This window comes from Balearica regulorum, chromosome 6 (genome assembly GCF_011004875.1).
Source record: "Balearica regulorum gibbericeps isolate bBalReg1 chromosome 6, bBalReg1.pri, whole genome shotgun sequence".
Taxonomy (NCBI): domain Eukaryota; kingdom Metazoa; phylum Chordata; class Aves; order Gruiformes; family Gruidae; genus Balearica; species Balearica regulorum.
In genome coordinates, this window is record NC_046189.1 from 6023576 (window position 1) to 6047035 (window position 23460).

The window sequence follows — 23460 nt, forward strand, 5'->3', positions numbered from 1 at the left end:
ATTCCACCGTGCAGAGAGCCACAGCTGGATCCCATGCAGCACAAAGCCAACATATTCCACATTGAAGCATCTGGACAGAAGTGATGAGCAGGAAGTACTAAGGTCCTGCAGGAACAGGATCCTAACTACAGAGCCAGCCACAGCCCCTGCCTACTGTCATGATGAAGGTCAAAGAGAGGACTGATTGCCAAATGCCTCGTCAGCACTGAGAGGATTGCATGTCAGTCCAGGTCTGATACACTAAAATTCTGCCAGTGCCCTTCCCTTTTCCCTACCCAGAGCTCAGGAGGGAATGCAGAGGTATGCAACAACCCAAGCTTTAACACCATAAACTGTGCAGCAACCACACCAGTTTCTCAGCCTCGTGCCCCTATGGGCCTTTTATTCACACGAGGACAGGGACAACTGTCTTCCCCTCCTAGCCATCCTCTGGGGCATCAAGAAAACATCTTCAAAGTTGGGGGCTTAGCTTGAATCAGTTGCCACGTACTTTCTTCGTCCTCCTCATCTGTGCGGCTCAGCGTGTCCTGCGAGGCCTGCTGGGAAGGCTCGCTGTCCTGCTCCCAGACCGTGCCAGTGCCAGTGTTGGAGCGGGACATGGTGGCCAGGCTCAGGCGGTAAGCGGAGGTGGAGGTGCCCACAGTGCTGACAGATGTCTTCCCTTGGTAAGCTGTGCAAGAGTGGGAAAACCAAACCCCAGTCAGTGATGGCACTGGAAATCAAGAACCAGCCAAGCATTCCTATCACGTCGGGCACCTGATTCTGCCTGGACTAGTGGAGCAGGGGTTGGCAGAGGTGATAAAACAGACACATCTGCCCTGGCTCACCTCATCTCTCCCAAATCTCTGTCTGTTTTTCTTATGCAGTATCCCTCAACCTTAGCGCCGTATTTTCCAGATCAGGTTCGACATTTAGGAACAAGGCAAAGTATTACCAAGGGAAAAAAGGCTGAGGCATTTTCTTTTGAATTTATTTTCCTTTTTAAGAACAAAGCACATAAAATCTCTTGCCGTGTGTAAGCAGTGGCTGCCATCTCGTGGCAACAAGGGTGACTGTTACAGGAGAAAAGTGTTCCCTCATGCAAAAAGTGCACGGAGCTTGGTGACGCTGATCTGGACCTCGCTGGTAACAGCAGAGGAAAACAAAAAGAGACCAAGAGGAGAAAGGAGGAGACAGACCTGCTGCTGACAAGCAGACAGACGTTTCTACACAAGCAGTTTCAGATTTACAGAGATGTAGGTAGCGGCTTGCTGCACTGTGAGTTGGGGCTGCACAAGCCAGCTGTGACAGCGAGAGGTGGCTCCTGGGAAATGGGACACAGACTTAGTGGGGAAAAGTGGGCAAAGCAAGGTGCATTTCACAACTAACGTGGACTTCTGTTGGCTGTCCAGTGGCAAGGCTGGGCTGGGCAGAGGGCCTGATCCAGGGGCAGGCTGTCGGGGTGTGAGTGGTTTACCCCACGCCCCTCCTAGGCAGTGGGCTGCCTCGCAAGTTAATTTACGGGTGAGCCAGCTGGCCAGATTGGCCAGCTCTCCCCTCTCCTCCTTACCAGACCCACTGTGCACTGCTTCCTTCAGGATCTTCAGCTCGTTATTGAACTCAGCAATGAGGGAGCTCTTGCAGAGCGGGCGCGGTATGAACCGTCTCTCCAGCTGGTCGGCAATGTGCTGTCGGGCAGTCAGCTCCTCGTGGTTCTCAGCCGGTTGGGCCAGCAGCTGCAAAAGGGGGAAACGTTAGCATTGGGAAAATGATGCCCAGGGCACTGGGACTGGTCTCCAGACCAGCATGAGTCTCCTGAGCCAGCAGACTGTCCTCTTTGTAGGTATGAAGTTTTGACTCCAGCTATGAGATTTTCACCTGTCTTCAAGGGACAACCTTATATTTGACTGAACAGATATCAAAACCTCACCGACATTGGTACATAGGGATGAGGGCTTCCTTATGCTAAGCTCTACCCTCAGACATGAGACAGCTCCCTCCTCCAAGATAATTTAGTCTGTCCAAGTGGTGACACACAGTAGGCTAAATAAGGTGGAGTACCATGTGCTAGTCTACCTGGTAAGCAGGGAAGAGTCGTGATTAGCTTAAGCCCTGGCCACCCTCAGCCTAGCAGCTGTCTGTCCATCTGCAAGAGCCTTGTCAGAACCTTCACCCAAAAAATGTAAAGCGGAGTGGTCCTTCGTGACTGTTAGTTGTATTGCCCCGCTCTGTGCAGAAGAGAGATTTCTGGAAGATTTCTGCCAACTATGCCAACCCCCTCCTAGGTTCAGAGCATCCACACTACTTCCAAGTGCTTTGAGTGTCTGTCTTTGATGCAAAACTAAGTCTACATGCAAGCCCTCTTGGTCGAGCCCAATAGTACTTTCCCATCCAGGGGAACTAAGACTAGCTATACTCTGTGGCTTTGTGGATGAAAGCTCCTATATGATACTCTTTAGAGTTGTTTAGTAAAAGCCTAGTGATTTAGGTTCAAATGGTTCACAGGCCTACTAACTTCTGAAAACTCACTTCCCTACATAAACACCCAGTTCTTCCAGGAGTGCCATTTCTCTGTTCTCAGCAGGGGAATAAAGGATATCTTGCCCTCAGAGAGTGATCTAGCAGGAGCCAAAGCAACTGTTACCTTGCACTGGATGAAGGGCCGAAGAAGCACAAAGATAGGGATCCGTGTTCGTACGATAAAGTCGAGGAAATCCCACAGGGCCAGCCCTCCCACCTTCCGCAGTGCCATCTCCTTGACTTGCAGGCTCAGCCAGTACCACTGGCTGTCCAGTTGGCGTTCAAAGCAAACAAGGATCACCTTCAGGGCTACAGGGGAACACACACCAGCAAACAGCAGTCAGAGACATTACCAGTGTCCCTTGCATGCACTGAGGGAGGAATGGAGGGGCCACAGTGGCCATGAACCTACACGGGCATGCATGCATGCACGTGCACATGCACACCCACAAACCTCAGAGTCACAACTGTCTATCAGTATCCAAATGCTGCAGGGAAGGATGGCAATCTTCTTATAATAAAAGTCTCAGGATCAGGACTGAGAGTCCCATTTCCAGAGAAATTTTCCTACTTAACACCTAAGTTCCTCTGTATTTTCTTGCTCTAGCTTCCCCTCTCCCTCTCTGCAGAGTTCTTTTGCCTTCCTGGAATTCAGATATTTTGAAATACAGGGGAATACAGCCCTGGCTGATCAGACAACCTCAAAAATCTTGATCAAGCATGTCCACACACAGAGTCACTCTGTGAGCACAATAACCTCCAGGTTATTTATGGGGTAATGAAAAGAACCTTTCTAGCAGTGCAAGCTGCATGAGCCATGGCCAAACTGTAATCTAAATAAAAATATGGTCCAGTAAGCCAAGGGCTGTAATTCACAAGAGCACTGCATTACCAATGGGCATGAAGAGTGATGAAGTTCAAAACAATGTTCTATATTAAAGTAGGCAGTGACCAACAGTTAGCTCACGGGAGAGACAAGGAATCTCCCCCTTTCCATGCTCCCCTGGTCTGGAACAAACAGGGAGGCCTGGGAATTGTTGGGGCAAGGTTGACTATCTTTCTTGAAGGGATGGTCAAGACATCTCAGCCATCACACATCTGTATCCAGGTTTGTTGGGGTGGGGGGCTAAATCAGTGGTGAATTGCCATTTTTCATCAGTGTTACCCCATTCCTCAGATAAGGGTTAAGAAAGACCTGAATATAAGTCTTCAGGTAAATGCCCTGACAAAATCAGAAACAGCGAAGCTGTTTGAAGGAGAGCTTTGAGGCAAAACTCTTCCCATATAACCCTGATAATCTGCACTGCTGCTGCATCTCCAATTTGATTATTTTTTCTTTCCTTTCACCTGGGGTCATACGTATGAAAATAGAGTACTACCTTGCAGCAGCACACAGGAAGCAGAGGGAATATCAGTCAGTAAGGACTGTGTGCACAGGGCCAGCAGGCAGACAGACTGCATCATGTTTCATTCCTGCTAGACAAGGGCCAGCGCAGCTGTGATATTAGGGGCTGGCAGGCAGTCTGACTTGCCTTTTGTGGCTTCATTGCCATATCCTGGCAGCATAAAAACAGCGATGTCTAGCTGTGCTGCAATCTCCTCCAGCTCCAGTGCAGAAACTGCTCACGTTGCAATACATTCCAGAGATACTCCTGGCTTTACCCTTGGGCCTGGCCCCTTGTTCAGGACAAGACCTAAAGCAGCTCTACAGAGCTCAAACCTGCCTGACACAGTTTTCTTTGGTGATATCTACAGTCTTGAATGCTCCGTTTTATCTCTGTCTCTTCCCAGTGGTGAGCAGGAGCCATCACTCACCCAGGTAGGCAGCCTGGCTGGTGGACTCGGCGAGCCCTTCCCGCCGCAGGTCCTTCCCTGCATCCCCTGGGGTAGAGCAATGGGCAGGGGAGCTCTCCAGCATGAAATTCTTGCTGCGGGAAGTGCTGATGATGCGAGGTGGCAGGAGGATATTGATAACAGTCTGGAGCAGCAGCAGGACCTCAGGCTGCTCCAGCCAGGGGCTGTCTGAGATGCATTGGGAGGGGAGAGAGAGAGAAAGATCAGGCTACATCCCATCAAAGACACCCAAAAGATCCAGACCCTGTTCAGTTCCACAATGGGGTGCAATCTCAAATGTCCCCTAAGCCAAAACTCCGTCCCCCACACCTTGTTATGCTGCTTCTCCTCCTGCAAGCAAAGGCAAAGTTTATTTTAGCACCAACACACACACATACACAGAGCTACACAGCACAAAGAAATGTCCCGTTCAGTGGTCTCATCATCTCATCTCCTTTTGACATTCCCCTCTCCCTTTACTCTTTGCCTTCATTTAGGGATTTACCAGTGATCACCCTCTATAGAAGAAATCAAGGAGCAGGACTTGTGCCAGACAAGTGGTATGGATTGGGCAGACTGTGATCCACAGGGGCACAACATTTCTGTGACCTCTGCTCCCCTCTGTGACTTCTGCTACAACAGATTTGTCTTGCCCTGCACTCCAGTTCAAAAGAAGGAGCCCATCTATGTCAGACCTGACTCAAGAACCATGGCACAGCTGAAACAAAGAGAAGAAACAACAACAACAACTTCTCCCAGTGGGGCTTTTTTCAGTCTCGGACCCAAAGGGCACTTAGCTGACACACTAAAAAGTGACAGAAAACCAAATTAAAAAATAAAAATAAAAAAATCAACAGAGAGCAGGGAAAGTGCAAACATCGGTTGTCAGAAAAGGGGAAGAAAAATTCTTTTTGTTAAATTAGTCAGACCTTTGCTTCCAGATCCTACTGTGAGCACAAATGGAATCAGTAGGTTTAAAAGCATTCCTTCCCTTCTTTCCTGATTGGTGAATGGGGAGACGACATGGCTTAGGGGAAAATCTTCTTTCAAAGCCTGTGCAGTAATAATAAGAAAGGATTAAACGATTTCATCAGCAGATCACGCACACAAGTTACTGCAGAGAATGACGATCCCCTGGGCATCCTGTTTACACAGTACACCACCAGCATTGATGTCCTGATTGAATTAGAAGGCCTGAGACCACTTAGTCAGGAGTAAAAGGAATTCACGGAGTAACATAGGTGTCACCTGCTCTTGTCACAGCCAAGAGGTAAGAAGCCCAGATTCCTAACTCATAGATATCATTAACGAAATCAGATGTATCCCACAGGAATCAGCTGAGTGTTAGTCCTAAACTCTGCACTACTGTGAATGGCATCAGGATCTGACCCAGACTACAGGGAATAAAAAAAAAATGAATAGAGGAAATTGCACAAATGGCATGATCTAAGTATTCTGCTGTCCAAACATGGAGGTTATTCCTGAACACATTTTTTATTCTGCCTGACTTTGTGCTGCCCTATCATCCTCTCTAATGCAAAGAATGAACTCCTGAAAAATAAACAAAATGCACATCTACTTCTTAACGCATAGTCAAGCCTAAACGGAAAGGTCTTTCATCTTTAGAGGAGGTAATACAAATGACTGTCAGTAGAACTCTGCTCATTTGCAACTTCCCAGTTGCTACAGACTTAGCTGTGAAATGCAACTGAACCTTGCAACCCCTCAAGGTTTGCAGATCTAGGCTGAGAAATTCCAGAAGATGTTTTCTGAGGGGGTGTGAAGTACTTCTGTTTCATATCCTGCTGGAACTATTAGGAATATGACTACTCATGTGTTTTTCTGATGTGTTTGGTTTTCATTACATTTAAAGCCCATGAAAAGAATGAGTGAACAGGGAGTAGAGGATAATAAAAGTAAAAACTCCCAATACTTTTAAAAAATTATTAATTTGGTATCTGGTTTTAAAAAAGAGAAAAGATTTCAGAGAAGGTGAATGTGGCCCTTTTTTTGCTTTTCATTAAAGAATGATTACCTCAGAGCTGGAAGAAATTTGTCCTCTTTCTACGTCAGCTGGTACCAAAACATCCTTTTGTGCCTTGTGCTCTGAGGGACAGCTCAATGTTTTGGTCCCTATAAGCCCTCCTTCCCAAGCTGCCCCACGGCTCTGAAATACCTGCTGACGTATTCAACTGGATGTGCCAATGCATATTTAAAAATGCAAGTTGGAGCTAGATTAGGAAATTTGTCCCTTCCTTGGTCACCATTCTGTCTGATTTCATGCCAACGGGGAGGGAAAGGGATACAGAGGCAGAAAGACTCTGTAATAGTTATGGCACTGCTAGGAGAAAGGAATAGCGATGGATTCTCCAAAAAGTCCAGGATGGGTTTTTTTATTCTGGACAACAAGGATGCTATTGAGTGAGCAGGTGAAGAGCCAAGTTGCCCTGCTTTTTTTGAGCTGGCACACTGCGTGACCAGCTCAGGTAAGAGCAGAAGAGCACAAATGCCACTCACAGTTACGCACATGGTCCCACAGAAAAGAGGTAGGGTTGCATGGATGTGACCCAGGCCAGGGCCTATTTCCCCGTGGCAGGAGACTTATGATAACCCCTCAGATCCTGCAGAGAATCCTAACGTGCTTGTCAGAGCCTTAAACAGCATCAATCAGCCGAACTCCCCGGACTTCTATGGCAGCGTTAAGCTGATGGATGCTTGCTGTGGACTTGGCCTCAACAGGTGAATTCTGAGCTCAGTTCAAGCCTTCAAAAAGAAGGGAGAATTTACATGTTGCTTCTCTTTCATTTTTGGTGTATGTTCCACAGTTTTTGCCCAGCTTTTGCAGAAAGAAAACAGAGCACCCATGAGTTGGTGTCTCAACCAGAAGCTATAACAGGCCTGGCCACAGGCCAGGGCAGACACACCTGTATCTGCAATGCTACAAGCCGGACAACAGCTGTGCTGAAGGGCAGAGGTGGCGAGAGATAAGGGCTGAGATGAAGAAGGGGTAATCCGTCAGCCACACTGGAGGGTCCTACCACTCCCATCACCTGCAATACAAACAGAGTACATCACCACAACTGACTACTTACAGTGTCATCCATGCCATATCCTCCAACGTCAGTGAAATGGAGAGGCTTTCCATCGAGCACTGAGTTGGGGTGGCTCTAGGAGAACCAGCCCCCCCCCAGTGGTCCTTGCGGGAGCTGGGGCCAGTGAGGAGGAGTTCTAGCAGGGAAAGGGAGGGGAGAAGAGGGAACCAGCAAAGATGGGAGGAGTGCACAGGTAACCTGGTACATATATAAATGTACCCAGTACCAGCCCTGAATGACCAGCACTGGACCGGTGGAATAGTTAGAGTTGGAGGATATGTCATGTAACGACTGTAACAAATAAAAATATGTCATCAAAGCAAAAAGTCTGCATTGAAACTGGACATCTTTTCCCTTCTCTTGCTGATCTACTTGAAAAATAATGTCCCAAGTCTGACCCAAGCCAGGTTTTGTACAATGTGCAGATTCCTCTCAAACACAGTCTGTTCTTAGGAACTCAGTATGATTCATCTCACCTGACCCCAGATGTCTGAAGCAAAGTCACCTGTATGTGACCTGGTCATCTGGAACTCCTTGAAATATCAGCACAAGAGAATAGGACTTCTATGGCAGAGTTATTTGAACCATTTCGGATGTGTCCCTCAGGAAGAATTAAATCACAGGCCTGCATATGCCTGTTTCTCTCCATGACTAGACACATCTACATGATGGGAACAGGGAGAAGCTACCTGGCAGATGCCCGTGCTTAGGGGAGATGAATGCACTCTGTTTTTCCAAATTTAGCCTGGGTAGAAAGGCAGTAACCAGTTTTCTGCCAGAAAACCAAAGGACAATTTAGAGGGGGAAGAGGCAGAGCCCTTTTTTATATCACCATGGATTATTATTATTATTAGACATTTCCCCGCCTTCCTGGCTGATATCTTTTTGGGCTTTGTGATGCAACTGGTCTACACATGATACAGCATGCAGTCAGGAGTGCTCCCACAGCTCACAGCAGCCAGAGTCCTGACAGCTAGAGGTAAAGAGTGATGACTGCACTTCAGCTTTCCGTTATTTTTAGAGCACTGGCTAATTCTTAATGCAGGCCCTTTGGAGAGCTTGTTGGTGTGATTCACTCTGCCATGCCTGCTTGCCAAACTGCAAATCCATTCTAAACTTGTATTTGAGCTAACTCTGTAGCAACCCTAAGTAGTTTGAGGGCCCAGATTTGCAGTGCCTCCAAGTAGCTACCTCTGTTTGAACAAGGGAGAAGTCTTACAGACTCTGATGGGTTGGAACTTCCCTGCCCTTGCAGGGATGAGTGCTGTATGGACTTGAAAGACAGGAGCCTGGCAAAAATTGACATTACATTTTAACTGATGATCATTGTTTTTACAGTTCCTCAGAGCACCAGTGAACCCTGGGAAGTTTTCTGTTACTGCAAGGAAAAATTACAACATTTTCATTCTAAGAAGAAAATGTTACAAAACCCAGTAACAACAAAAATGTTGGTGCAGCCTTTCCCCTTTTATTTGTATTTTTTCCACATGGAATGTGAGCATGCATGGTTGTCCAAATGGCTGGAGTTACACTGATACCAAATGGAGGGTTTGCCCCAGTTTAACAGCTGCAGAAACACTCCAATCTATCACTGAATGACCAGACAGGCTCCGTCTGTATCATCTGTCTGTTATAACACACTTAGGAGCATAAATTCTACTAAGAGTGGAACCTGAACATTGTACAGTGCAAACCTGTACTAGATCAAGCCAGGGACATTGCGAACAGTGGAGTGAATCCACCCATGTAAACCCTTCTAACTAGCCAACACCTGATGGCCTCTGACAGACCCATCAGGGTCCTTCCCCACTGGAGACGGTAGGTATCCCCAGTGCCACCCTCTCCCCGTCTCTACCAGGTGTGTGCAGTCTCCACCACCCCACTCTCCAACTTGCAGCCCTCAACTCTCAGCTCGATCTGGCGAAGGTGAATCTTCAAAGTGGTGCGTGGGAAGCGACGGAAATAAATCGCTTGACCACTGCTACTGGTCACTGTATCTCCCCATGCACCACTTCAAAAATGAACCTTGCTATCTCTAGTGTCACTTGCGAAGTCCCCTTGCGAGGGGTAACGGGGACAGGTAAAATGACAGGAATGGGAATGAACTGTCATCTTCAGTCCAGAGAAGTCAACAGCGGGGGAAGGTTTAGCAAAGGTTCACGGGGTTGCCGCTCGGCTACTCACCAGATTGACACACACATTGATCAGAGACCTAAGGTGAGGCAGGAAGGATATGATTGGCTGCCTCTGAAGTGTCAAACAAACCCCTTCAATCAAATTGCTGGCAGGCTCCCACTCAACCTGGCGCCTGCAATACAACAGTAGGTGCCGTTAGCCGTGGCCTCCTGCCCCCCACCAGACGCTCGCAAACACGGCGACCAACACACACTGACGCCCACAGAGGAAACGTTTCAAACAGCAATGACGTCCAAGATGAGCACAAAGTGCGCAACAGAGAAAAGGTTTTACCCACGCAGCTCAGGAAAGCACAGAGCCACAGAGCACACTGGGCGTTTGAGAGAGACGAGAAACGTAGCAGAGAGGTCTGTGCCAGCGACACAAACCCCCTTGCAGCAGCAGTGGCGGATGAGCTGTGTTTCACTCCCTGATGCTTCCCTCCAACAGACAGTGAATGAAAGGGAGCCACCAACAGCTGTCTCAGGTGTGCCTGTGAGGGGACAAGGCTTGCTGTGCCATGCTCCCAACTGAGGGCTACTCCTCCATCTCTTGTGGCTTGTTCTTACTGCAGGGAACAAACCCCATCAGCTGTGAGTGTCCTCTGTACTTTTTCAGTCTAGTCTGCTCTGCCAGAATGACTCCCAGTCTGCCTTAAACTTAAACTTGCCCAGCAGTACAATCTTTACTCACCCTGTGCAGGAGGGCTGATTCATTCCCTACCAGCACCAAAGCCCTTCGTTCCAGGATCCTTTCTTCCCTGACACTGCTTTTTTTGCCAAAACAGCTTTTAGGGCTCATGACAGATGCTGAATGGAGCCCTTCCTAATCATAAGCGGACATAGCATAGGTAACATCAAAGTGGCTGACATGCTTCATCTCCGAGCCTGACTCTTTGGAGTAAGTATAGTTCTGAAGCCAACATCTGACTGTGCACTTAGTGGGACAGAAAGACAAGGCTTGCATAACTTGTTAGCTCAGGACTAATCAACACCCTATTTAAGCTCCTCAGTGGACTGAGAGACACATTGTGTTCACTACATAAGTTCTTATGCAGACCAGCATACATCTCATCTTTTAGCGTCCGCTGTTCTTAAATCTCCAGAATAGTAGTTTGTTCTTGTTCTTACACGTACACTACCACCATCAGACACTGCTTTTGGAGCAGGGTGCTCACAGGAGGCAGCATGTAAGATTCTGATGTGAGTACCCCAATAGATAGCTCCTGGGGTTTGGCACTCAGCCTCACCTCTAAGAGGCTTCTTGGCCCAATGACATTTAAATGTAGTTGCTGCATTTGGTCCAATGGCTTTTCTGTCTCGATCCCTTTGTGTACAGAAGAGCAGTTTCAGCCAAGCATAGGTACAGGCACAGACAGATAGAATATGAAGGGAATTTTAATTTATGAGCATTCATTCAGCTTACACAAAGAGGAAAGAGCTTCAGGAACAGGAAGACTCCTAAGCTGCCTTTGAGGCAGAAGAAAGTATGAGCGAAAAAAGAAAGAATGAGCGAGAAGCAGGCAAGATATGGCAAGGAATCAAACCAACAGGAAGGAGAAGCATCAAAATTTCTGCCTCTAAATTCCCTGCAAGGGCAGGAATTTCTTAAAGTAGATTATTAGCCAAAGGAAAGTGATAGGTAATGATGCCAGAAAGAAGAGATCACCTCCCTATTATTTGCTCCGTCTTAGTTGTTTACATATGATTCCCACTGGGACCTAAAGTTTTGTGTCTGAGTCCTAAATTCTGATGTTCTCTAACATCATCTGGCTTCTCAGCTGAGACTGCCAACAAAGTGACTGATTCAAGGAGTTGAGGACATATGACTGAGACCAATAACTCTTTTTTACTCAGATCACTGGAAAATCTGCAGGGTTGGGAGATTTGACACTACCCAGAGTGGATTTGTGTCACTGCCTCTGAGGTGGGAATGCTCCATATTGAATACTTCTTGAAGTCGCCAAAGCCTGTACCATAAAGCTACTATGTGATGACCCAGGCTTTCACTAGCCACTGACTAGATGTAATCAATGCAGTTCTGCTCCCTTTACTAAGGAGCATTCAGAAGCTACTGCACAGCTGCAGACTATTTTTATTTTTACAGAGAATGTAACAGTATTTTTGTAAGAAGGCATGCTAGAAATACTCTTACTAAGGTTTAACTTTCCATTAAAAAATAACATTCACCTCCTCAACTCACAACTAAAATAAATAAAGAGGGTAGTGAGATGGTACAAATCTGAAGATTTATTTTGGAGAAAGAAAAATGAGATTTCTGGAAGTTCTCTCTGTAGTTCTTAATAACCATGCATTTCTTCTTTTGCTACCAGAAGACACAACAAAAATGTCAACATAAATGCACACTTACAGAGATAAAAACATTTTTTCATTTTCTGATATGTTGTAAAGGTTCACTGTAACGTGACAGTTTTAGTTTGATGACATACCCACACTTCAAGGCTTGCAACATCAGAAACGGACCCCAGAGGGTTTCCATAATACCTGCTCACCTCAAAGTAGGCATCTTGTGAATTTTATTGAACATACGATCCAATCTCTTTAAGATGAGGATAAGGGCAGGTCTCACCGCCTCAGCTGTCCAGTCAGTGATGGGCAGCATCTCCATGATGTAGCGCCGGAGACCTCGGCTTTCCATCGTCTGCGTGTCATAAGGTGCCAGCTTCAGCAGGGAATGTGCGATTTCTGCCAATCTAAATCAAGGTTTGTGAAGAGGAAAATCAAATATAACTTGCATTTCTCCACACATGCCAATGAACTAACAGATAAATCTTCAGTAACCTAGTAACAAGAAAAAGGTGCAAAAGTCAAATGTGCTGCTATTTAAACTCTTAGACCCGATACCACAGTTCCTGGTCTGTGAAGATTCTTTTGCAGGAATCGCTGTTTATATTAATGTACATCCGAATGGTCTAAAGAATATTTTTACACTGAATATTGAACATCAGGAATCACAGATTTGTGTAGCTAAAAACAAAGTACCTGAGCTCTTAGTAAGACTGCATTGCAAATGTCTGTGAAACACAGACTTGACATCACCTCTCTGTCAATGAATGAGTGATTTGGTTTCATTTTGTGCTTGTTTTTCAGTATCACCATTTTAAGAAGTCTCACTGTGCCATTATCAGGTGTTACATTTTTAAAAAATAATGTGCTGTCACATAGGTTTACACAACATGTACTTTGTATGATTACTCCCTGCAGCTTTGATTTGTTTCTCCTCACACCTCTACAGATTGTGTTGCTGTTGCTTCTTCTAACCCTCCCAGATGGCCTTGGCAATGGCATTTTCTGTATTGGCTGTGAAATACCATGGCAACATTTAACTTACACTTGCAGTTTGACAAAGACCTACTGAAATACTTGAATATTTGCGGTAGACAAAGACAAGTAATAGAGCTACACCTACTAATAAAAAGGATAGAAACCTGTATACTCCCTGAAACATTAATAGTCTTTGTAGCGGACTATTACAGTACAATCCTATTCATATTGTGGTGGTTTCTTCAGAAATGCCTTCACCTAATGGAACATATTTCCATTCTCTTTAAAATCTGCCTAGCAATATCAAGGGCAACAAGTTCCTTACATTAACCTAAAGTGCTATAGAAGTATTTCTTTATCCAGTATTTCTTTATTATTACTTTTCACAACTACTGCGTCCCACTATGGAGTAGGTCTGTTTTCTTAAACACTGTGAAATTTAAATTATCATATAATTATTCTTCTTTCTGGCAATACAATATCAGTGACACATAATGGTATATGAAAACTTTCCTATGCATTATAAAATGCAAGATCCATCTCATCCAACTTGAGATGTCAATCTTGATTAATCTTCTAGCTCCATTCATGCAGAAATAAGCAACCTGGGAAATTCTTATCTTCCTGAAATACTGGCATAAACAGCTCATTGGATGTGCTTCTCCCTTTTCATTGGGTCCAAAGGGATCTTTATGATTTTTGCAGACTAAACATTTAACTTTTAAATGGCTAAAATTGGGTGAGATGAATGCTGCCTGAAGGGACTAGCATATTATCTTGTTTTCTGAAGTCTTTGAAATGGTATCTGTCAGCCTCCCAAGACCATGCCTGTCACATCACATTCTGGTAAATCTCTACTTAGAAAAGTTTTTTTCCTGCAGTGGTTAAATCCTGTCAGTCATTTCACTGGTACTTATGAAATGAATTTATGTAAGAATCAAGACAATGTTTGCTTTTATTTAGGACTAACTGTGATAAAGCAACTCAGGTTCCAATCCCAATAAAGCAGTTATTTCCAGCACTTTCCAGGAGACATCAGAGCACAGCTCATTATCTTCTGCAGATCAGTCCCTTAGTTTGACTGCTGTAACCTTTGACCATGAAAGACACTCTCTCTTGAAAAGAATGCACTATTTGCCGGCTACTACTGTGTACTGTGACTCTAGTTCATGGAAATGTTCTCAAAGTATCTTTCCAGAAAATATACCAATAACACCTTCTGTGCATATGGATTAAGTTTGTTAAACTCATCTTTTAAGAGAGGGATATAAAATAGTTTAAGAACAATTAAACTCAATTACTCTGGAATATAAAAAGATGTAGAAATGAAGTTCCCACATTACTGTTAAACTGCAAATACTCAGAGCTTTCTAACATTACATACAATTGTAAGACTAGGATAGTAAAAGGAAGCAAGCCCCTTTTACTTTACTGCACTAAATAAAGTTTGTTCATCAGACACATGTTCCTCACTCCCACTGAAATCAGAAAAAAAAAACCCAACATAATCTCTCCTAAGAATCTCACCTTTGATTCTAACATAAGATTAAAGTTCCTATCTCAGGCTTGTATTGCTAAAATTCATGGAGGCTGTAATACAGCTAAACAGATGTATTGATTTCTGAGGCTTGGGCAAAATTTAAAGGAAAAAATGTAAAGGTGGCACTGCAAAAGCAGCCATGTCCATCAGGTTTTCAGTTTTTTTGCAGCCAAGCACTACATAAGAATGACATGCAGCTGTGGAAACAGACATCTCTTGTTTAAAATTACCCTCTAAATTATTAAACATTTGCCAGAGGGGCGTAACACATTCAATTCATATGCAAACACACAAACCAAAGAAAAAACACCTCCCAATTCCCAAAGGAATTTGCAGCATTTGTTAAACAAGACCTAAATTAATGTCAAACTCAATTTTATGTTGTACAGAGACAGCCTGAATCCAATGATCTCTAATTGTGACAGAATCTGCCAGCTAAGTGGCTTTGCCATTTTTTTCAGAGCATGCAAGTAAAAGGTAGAAGAGTTTTTTTGAGGGTTTTCCATGGTCTAGGGAGCAGGAACAGATCTGGCTCAGTGCATTGCTAGGATCTGTCACCCTTCAGCTTCCCTTACAGGGCATTCCTGAGCAGAAAGGTATAGTGCTCAAACAGAAGAATAATTTGCAGCCAGAATGGCCTCTTGGGGTTCAGGGCGCAACATAAATTACTGTTAAAGTGGTTCTGATTCACTTTTAAGGCCAGTCCCAGACATATATATCTTTGCTATCTTCCCTATTTACTTTATACTCTACTGAGCACCGCTTGGCTTAGGCCATAAAAAAAAAAAGACCTCTTGGTATTTAGCTGTTCTGTATTCAAAGAATGATCCTGAAGTACTTCTCTGTCTCATAAAAGAATTCAGATAGCTGTCTCCCTGTGACCCCCCGCCAAGGGATACACTATGACTGCCTCATATTAATCCCAGTTTTCCTTCTGACAAGTGCTAGTCAGAACAGTGCTAACGGTGGCTAACGCAGAGAGTATCTATCTGTGCTGTTTTCACTTGAGTTTTTGTTTCCTGAGATAATACTAGGTGAGAAAGGAGTCTCCCCTGAAAATTAGTGAAAAATGACAACAGAATCAGATCCATTCCTTCTCAGCCTGCTGCTTTTGTTGTCTTTTACATCTGGACAAACTTGTTAGTAGCACCTTGTGTTATTTTGTGTTCACCATGAATTGCAAAGACAGAGAAGAGAATTAAGTCCGAAGTGCTCAGAAGGCCCTACCCCCAACTCCTTCTAGTCAGCACCACATGAAACAGTTTGCAGTGAACATCCAACCAGCAAGCTGGGCTCAGTGCTGCTGCTTAATAAAAAAGTCTTGTGCACCTGCTGTATCTCACGCTGAGGTGGTGGTCCTGTAAATGCCTCCATCCTCCCCTGTATTTCAGGTATTTATGCAATACAGTGCAGTGGTTGCTCTGCCCTTCTCACTTGTAGCAGCTGGTTCTGATGCAAGTGTCACAGGAGAGGATAAAGGTCGTATTCAGTCAGCTAGGCAGCTTCCCCACCCTTTGCCCTGCAGAGGCAGCCTTATCTGCTCTGCTCCTCACTGCAACTTATTCTGATGTATCAGATCGGCTTCCACAGACCTATTTCATCCACTGGAGATGGGGGTCTGAATGAGACCAGAGGAGAGCATATGGAATCTTCCTTACACGCAAGCAGCATCAGGTACAATCTGAGGAAAATCCAAAACAAGCTCTGCATGTTTCAGACAGTACAATGCAACTACACTACCAAAAAGTGAGAGTCTGCTATTATGAAACATTAAGAACTAAAAGAAAGGAATCCCCCTGAAATGAAGAAGTAAAAGCAGAATGCCTGTGGAATACCTCATGTGGGACTTCACATCCAGCAGCTCCAGAGAAGTCACTCGGGGCTCACCAGCCAGATTCTGCAAAATCTTCAGCCTTGGACCACAGTGCTTATAAAACTCTGTGCAGATATTCAGCAATGACTCTCGCGGTCTCCTGAACTCCTCTCTGGCAATTCGTTCATCCAGCTCCTCTCGGGGAAGACCCTGGCCCTCCTCCAGTAAGTGAAGGTTCTCCCTGGAGGATATAAAATGAGGAAAAGAAGGAAGTGTTATATGCAGTGGAAGAGCAGAGATAGATTATAACAACCTCTCTAGGATGTTTTTGCAATAGATGCTTTCCCTTGCAATCGAAAAGAAAGATAGTTGTATCTGCAATAAAACATAAAGTTGGGGGAAATTATCACCTGCAGAGTCTTGTTAAGGATATGAATAATTTCTATATGGACTCCCCTGAAAAAAGGCTGCCTTTCACAGCAACAGTGAGTGGGACCCAGTGAACCTGGAAGCTCCTGGGGAACAGTTCATCACATGGGAGGGAAGACTGGGTGAAGATTTTACTGTACCTGATAAAGTGTAGTTTGGCTCCCTGTTCTGGGTACCTAGGAAAACAGAAACAGTGTAGTTGTAAACAGCAACTTAGTAATGCCTGAACTATGACTTTCTGAAAGAAAGCAACACTGTTCTAGCCTAGGGGTATACTCGCCATGGGCAGGATGGTATCTTGTATCACTAGAACAATGGCTACATGTACTTAGTGACCACATTGAATGGCCTTTACCTCCCAACTGGCAGCAAACAACAGATTGCTATAGTTATTGCCCTTGCTATGAAAGGAAAAATTCAGGCTTAAAAACTACAGCCGTCTTTCAAGCCATTTCTCTTACTGATTTTCACCCCAGTGCTCAGTCTGTTTCATGAAACCAGAGCTCACCTAGTGGAAAGAATACCTCAGAGTGTTTTTTTGTTTTGCTGTCATTTTCTCTTGCCACTTCTTGTTGAGAAAGCATTAACAAACCCTGTACCACTTGGCTAACACATCCAAGGCTGCAACAGCGATCATTCTACCATCATGAGACTCCTGCTGTTGCTAGCAGATGTCTGTTGCAATGGTAACACAACATAAGAAACAAGAGCAGGAAACCTGGAGCAATGCAAAAATATTTTGGATCAGAGATTGAATGTTTGATAATCAGAAATATCTGGAAATGTAAACCAAAATGTTTGAGTCACACTGCACCGAGAGTCTCTACATTGCCTGTCAGCAGATACATAGTAACTGCTCTCCAAAATCAGCAGACAAATAATAAACCATTGTTTTCCATTACACCTTATTTTCCTTAGACTGTGCAATCTTGCAATGGGAGTAAACGGCATAGAACCACTTCGGACTTGAGCATGAAGGGGTTTATCTGCTTCTCAGATCTGGGACTGAAAGTCAAAGCTGTGTTTAATCCATGTCTGAATCGGTCTTAAAGAATAACACACTGATTCCAGGAGTTACCAACCAAGATGTGTGCACTACACATCTATACATTGACATAATAGCCCTTCAGTGATCCATGCAGAGAGTGATTTCTATCTCCCTTTGATACAAAAGACAACAGGGAATAACTTGGAAAGCATGTCTTGCCAGAAGGGTGTTCCTGATTTACAGTCCTATACAGCCCATGGTATGGTACTAGACTATTGGCTGTGCATACACTTACTATCAGCTGTTAACAAACAAAAGAGAAATCCAGAGGAATTCTGCTTGGGAAGAACAGCTGCTCCAGCTTTTGCTAGGGGAGAATTCCCTTTCCAGGTCAGCACAAACATTCAGATTTTAAGCACAGTAAGGCATAGCCTGGCCAGGAGAAGGCAGGGCTATCCAGAAGAGTAATCAGTACTGCAAAGAAAACCTTCATAATCCCAAATGCTTGTGGGCAGATTTTATAACAAGATTTCTTAAGCCCTTGCTCTATGCCTGAGTAAATTGTCCTGTGGCTTTGCCTAATTTGCAGCAGCCTAATTGGAATGGCCAATATGGCCAAGGAACAGTATTACAGTCTGCTGTTGCCACCTCCTTCCTTATTTCCTTCTTCCATGTGAAGTTTTTTTGTGTGTGTTTTTTGTGGGTTTTTTTTAAGAAGGACAAAAATATTCCCAGTCATTCTTTCCTTTCTCTCAAATTCCCCGCCACTCGCTCGTTTGCTATCTGTAACTGCAAAAAAATCCCAGACCAATGTGGAGATAAAGATGATAGGAAGAGACCATTGGAAAAATAAAAGGAAATGGGAAGGGAAGGGAAGAAAACTAGAGGAGGTGCCAGTCTCTGCGAGTCTCAGCTGATGTGCAGTTTGAGCTCGTACTGCTGTTCAGTCTCTCAGAACAAAGCCAGAAGGATCTGACCCTTCTGCTATCCAAGTGTGCTCTGCCCAGTGGTTGCTTTGACAGCGGACTTGGAAGCAAAGCAGAGAACTGAGGGACATAGTTGCTTTGTCAGTATACTACAGTGCGAAAAGGGAATAAAGAAAAAGACATTTAGCTGTTCAGAAGAATGTGAAAGAAAAGAAAAGAAAAGAAAAGAAAAGAAAAGAAAAGAAAAGAAAAGAAAAGAAAAGAAAAGAAAAGAAAAGAAAAGAAAAGAAAAGAAAAGAAAAGAAAAGAAAAGAAAAGAAAAGAAAAGAAAAGAAAAGAAGAGAAAAGAAAAGAAAAGAAAAGAAAAGAAAAGAGAAAAGAAAAGAGAAAAGAAAAGAAGAGAAAAGAAAAGAAAAGAAAAGAAAAGAAAAGAAAAGAAAAGAAAAGAAAAGAAAAGAAAAGAAAAGAAAAGAAAAGAAAAGAAAAGAAAAGAAAAGAAAAGAAAAGAAAAGAGAAAAGAAAGAGAAAGAAGGAAAGAAAGAAAGAGAAAGAAAGGCAAGCATACTGACTTACCTGGTGTTCACACCTGCTGACATGGTGTGGTTTGCTGTTGTGGTCCCTTTATGGCCTTGGTCACATCGACTCATCTGTGGGGCTGTCATAGGCCTGGCAAAGGGAAGGTGAACAGCACACTAAAGACTAAATCTAACAAGTGCACTGAAATTCTGCTTGTGATCTGGTGAAATTTGGCACTAATTTTACCATGTCTAAAACTCAACCAATATTGAAGCTAAGTTGCATATCGTGACCTCCTGTGCCTTCCCTCTCCCCAGACTGATAACCAAACACAGGCTCAGACCTCTCAACCATGTGGGTTACCTGGTGAGAACTTCTACGCTGTACAAGAGGGCCTGCAAAGAGGTGGCAAGGGCAGCCATAGCAGCAATCTCCTCACGAGCTGCTGTCGCAGTCTCCACTTGAGAGGTTTGTCGCTTTAGTTTCTGCAAGTAACAGGGAACCAGTGCTTCCAAGACCATCAGCATCTGGAGGCTGGAAAAATAACCAATACTCGGTCTGGTTTATTTTGTCAATCCTGAAACTCCAATCAGGTGGAGGCTTAAGTTTCTATCTAAAGACCCATGGATCTCTCACTGGCCTTGTGATTTCATTGCTTCTCACTAGATAAGCAGTCCTGGGCCAAAGAAACTCTTGGATCAGGAACATCAGGGGGAAAATTATCTGATGTGTGAAACACTAATAAGAAAACCAACCCAGATTTCTGGGTATCTTCTGAATGTCATCCATTTGCAGACATTCATTTTCCCTTCCAAAGAGTCCTTTCTTCTCTGGTTCCCCCTTGGAAACGAACTTTTTTGCTTTACCAGTTTACCTCCCCTGTCTCTGTATCCGCCTGTTCTTTCCAGCTGCCTGCTTCTCCCCCTCCAGTTCCCTTTCCACTGTCTCTAACAGAAACCTGCAGGACACAGTGTAATCCCCACCTGGAAATACAGCATAGGTTTTCCTGCTCAGACTGCCATCCAGCTTAGTGCTGCAGCCAGCGCCTGGCAGGATTTGGAGCTGGTGCCCTAGGAAAGGTATCAACAGGCAGAGGCTTGCCTTCACAGAGAAACCCCGTGCTTGGAATGCATTTCTATATTCTCTGCCTTCATTTGTCTGCCTTGCTTTCACATGTCATATGCAGCTTTTATGCCTTTTCTGAGTCTGCACAAACCAAGAAAACAGATTAGCACCTTCTGAATGATTCAGGAGCATAGGCCACCACTGTCACACACAGCTTGATGGCTTCACTGATCGAAAAGGTCAGGTCTTCATTCCCATAGCAGAAGTCTGAGGGAGTAAAGCAATATAAGAAGACTATCACACAAACACACTGACTATGAAAGGAGCTAATACACTTCTTCCTTTTTCCCCTTTTCAATTGTTTGTTTCTCATGTTAACAATCCCCAGTAGGCTCCTGATTTTTGACAAAAATTTGTCTATAAAAAGAAAACATATGTTGCACTCCCACTTGCATCCTGCCATCCAAGAACTCAGTAGGTGAGAAACAGTTCTCAGTAGGTCATCACTGCTGAGCGTAAGGCCTACAGCTGCTACTGGAATCCCCTTTCAAACATCACCCATGACAAGTAAAATCTTAAGCTTATACATGACAAGGACACATGTCAACTTAATGACAATTTTTATGCTCCCTCTGCTTTTTCCTAGACCTTTCCACCGCACTAAAAATGATGCTGATGCACCACTGATGGCAGAAAACAGTTTTACTTCTAAAAAATCAAGCCCCTTCTATACTGAAAGCCACGTGGGTGCCAGCACCAAAGTGAGTCTGGTTTGCTAGTGATTTGAGAAAAAGTTTTCAAAAGTATTTAAGTCTCATACTATGAATATTACTTTGGGGATAATTAGTGCCAGGCACCAAGAAACCGAGTATCAAAAGACTAATATTTGTAATACAACTATAGTCCCATTTTCAGAAGTGACTTTGGTATATAGGAGCCCAAGTCAAAGTTAAGGTCCCAGAGCATGTAAATCACTTTGAATAATGGAACTTGCAAGTCAAGTATTTTAGATAATTCTGGTCTTCATATGGAAAATACCAGGCACACAACATACTCATCTACAGTCTCATCGTCAACACACACTTGGGAATTTTCAGAGGTGCCTTTGCATAACCCTCCACAGAAAACCCAAAGCTTTCATATAAATGTTTGCTACAATCCACAAAGAGGAAGAAATATCTCCTGTTTCTGTACCATTTTATATTATAACTTGTGGTATAATTGTTCAGCATCATAAAATCCCAGTATGCTGCATTTTAACTCTAAGGCTAGACAGGCTTTATAGTTCATCAAAATCAGTATTAATTAAGGGAAATGCAAATTTGGAAAATAAGTTGAAGATCCTTATAAAAATCAACAAAAAACACTTCTCTGCAAATCACAAAGCTGCCAAATTCTTAAATGCTGCATTGCATGGGTAACTATCAAGAGACACAGTGTCCTGGATACATCATACAGCTGTATATACTCTGCTTTGTGATAAATCAACACCCTCCCTAGAACTCAGCACTGTTGGATGTCTGAATGGCATCCACCATTTACTAGTCACAGTCTGCCCACAGGAGAGGATGCTTTTGTTTCCTGCCCACATGGAGCAGAGGAGAGGGTAACACTGATCTTGTCAGCATGATACAGTTTATTAGGCATCTTTATTCTTCACCCACACATGATAGAATTCAAAATGCCAGGGGCTAGTCTCAGACTAGTAGGCTCCATGCAGAAAAAGTAGCTTTGGAATAAAATAAATTAATAATTCCCCTCCTGCAGAAAATATCAAAAGGATGGTGGTGACAAAGCCAACCTTAAAAGCCTCATGAGCCATAAGTAACAGATGCGACTGCATTCTGGAAGGAAAAGGGCCCTGAACAAATCATGCTGCATCAAATGCATGTTCAATCAATAACAAACAAACCAGAATTACTGAATAAAGGGTGCTTTGCTATTACCTAATGACTTGAGAGGCTTTTCTGCTTTCACCAGCTCTAAGATGTCCAAAATGTCTGGAGTATCTCCCTCTAAAGACTGCAGCAGGTCAAACAGGCACTGAGCTGACACTCCTTTGCTGGTTCCATTGTTTGTAGCATCCTGTTTCAAAAACAGACATTTGTGGTTGATTTGCTGAGGGCTTGTGTGCATTCCAGGAGTCTTTATCTGGAGGTATGGGCAACCTTTTGGGGTTTTTTTTGACAAAGGGCCCTCATGGAGTTCAAACAGTAAGTCTTGCCTGACTCAACAGATTGATGCTACAGTGGAAGCATGATCTAAAAACTGCACACAGCTTTACTTTCCAGAAACAACAGATCTTTGCTGCCCTGTGAAGGAGAAATATGTGTGTGTTTATAGTGTATATGCAGTTAGATTTGGCAATCCCACTTCAAATTAAAATTCCATTAACTTGTTTTAACTCATTAAAATGTTAAAAAAGTAATTAGTAAATATTTGAAACCATGGCTAATCCAGTCTTACAGTTCACATGCACTAAAACTTGGCATTAAGCTTTTAGTTCCTATTGCTGGATTCTAAGAGAGGTTTTGTGTTTAAAGAGTTACAAATCATTATTGTCCTTTTACAGTCTTATACACAGAAATTTAAAGTGAGATCACATTTACTAGCCTAGATTCCAGCGGCCCATTATCTCAGCATTCTGCTCAGTCAACTGATGAACAGAAGCATGCAGAAATAAGTTCAGGAAATGGTTCTGTGCAGCATCAAGTACAGTAAACACATGTTCAATGAGAACTGTGCTGCTGCTCCAGCTGTTTTCTCTTTGTGATCTCTGATGGGGGACTGGCTGCATACACAGGCTTCCCCATGCTGAGACTAGGGAATGGCTTTTACTCACAGGGAACTCCAGGAGAGGGGCCACACTTGCAAACAGCTGCAGAATAAAGGGCTTGCGATGCAGAACGTAGAACTGGCGGCATGCAAACTCAATCGCTTGGCGTAACTGTGGGTTGCTTTCATAGTCAGCGTATACCTGAGCAAATGAAAAAGGACATGGATTCCACTGGAAGTGCTCTTCATTCCCTGACCCCAGATTGAATCAACTACAGTCTTGTCATTCCTGATATGCTTGCCTAACATTTTTGAAGGTGGAGACTTGTCCGCTCTCCCTGGCACTGCATTTCAAGGACAAACTATCCTTAGAAAAAAGGTTTGCTTGTCACTCTTGAACCTTCTTTGTCACGGCTTTAGTCCATTATTTTTTGTCCTATGTATCAGAGGTAGATTCCTCCCCTTTCCTTCCTTGAAGCATTTTACTTGTTTGAAGCCAGTTAGTGCTTTCTTCTTCAATCTTCA

The 23460-nt window shown here is 43.8% G+C and overlaps 1 protein-coding gene across 13 annotated transcripts in view; it reads right to left on the minus strand.

Moving 5' to 3' along the window:
- UNC80 (unc-80 subunit of NALCN channel complex) overlaps window positions 1–23460 on the minus strand; it is a 131606-nt gene that overhangs the window by 14838 nt on the left and 93308 nt on the right. For all 13 annotated transcript variants that reach the window (XM_075756060.1, XM_075756050.1, XM_075756055.1 and 10 more), the window contains 15 exons: window positions 23003–23137; window positions 22107–22245; window positions 20331–20427; window positions 19459–19629; window positions 19153–19245; window positions 16806–16841; window positions 16259–16477; window positions 12112–12312; window positions 9609–9732; window positions 7257–7382; window positions 5262–5385; window positions 4315–4521; window positions 2624–2808; window positions 1550–1715; window positions 491–670 (listed from right to left, as the gene is read on the minus strand). In XM_075756060.1, coding sequence (XP_075612175.1) covers window positions 491–670; window positions 1550–1715; window positions 2624–2808; window positions 4315–4521; window positions 5262–5385; window positions 7257–7382; window positions 9609–9732; window positions 12112–12312; window positions 16259–16477; window positions 16806–16841; window positions 19153–19245; window positions 19459–19629; window positions 20331–20427; window positions 22107–22245; window positions 23003–23137 — 2203 coding nt within the window. The remainder of the gene's footprint in view (window positions 1–490; window positions 671–1549; window positions 1716–2623; window positions 2809–4314; window positions 4522–5261; window positions 5386–7256; window positions 7383–9608; window positions 9733–12111; window positions 12313–16258; window positions 16478–16805; window positions 16842–19152; window positions 19246–19458; window positions 19630–20330; window positions 20428–22106; window positions 22246–23002; window positions 23138–23460) is intronic.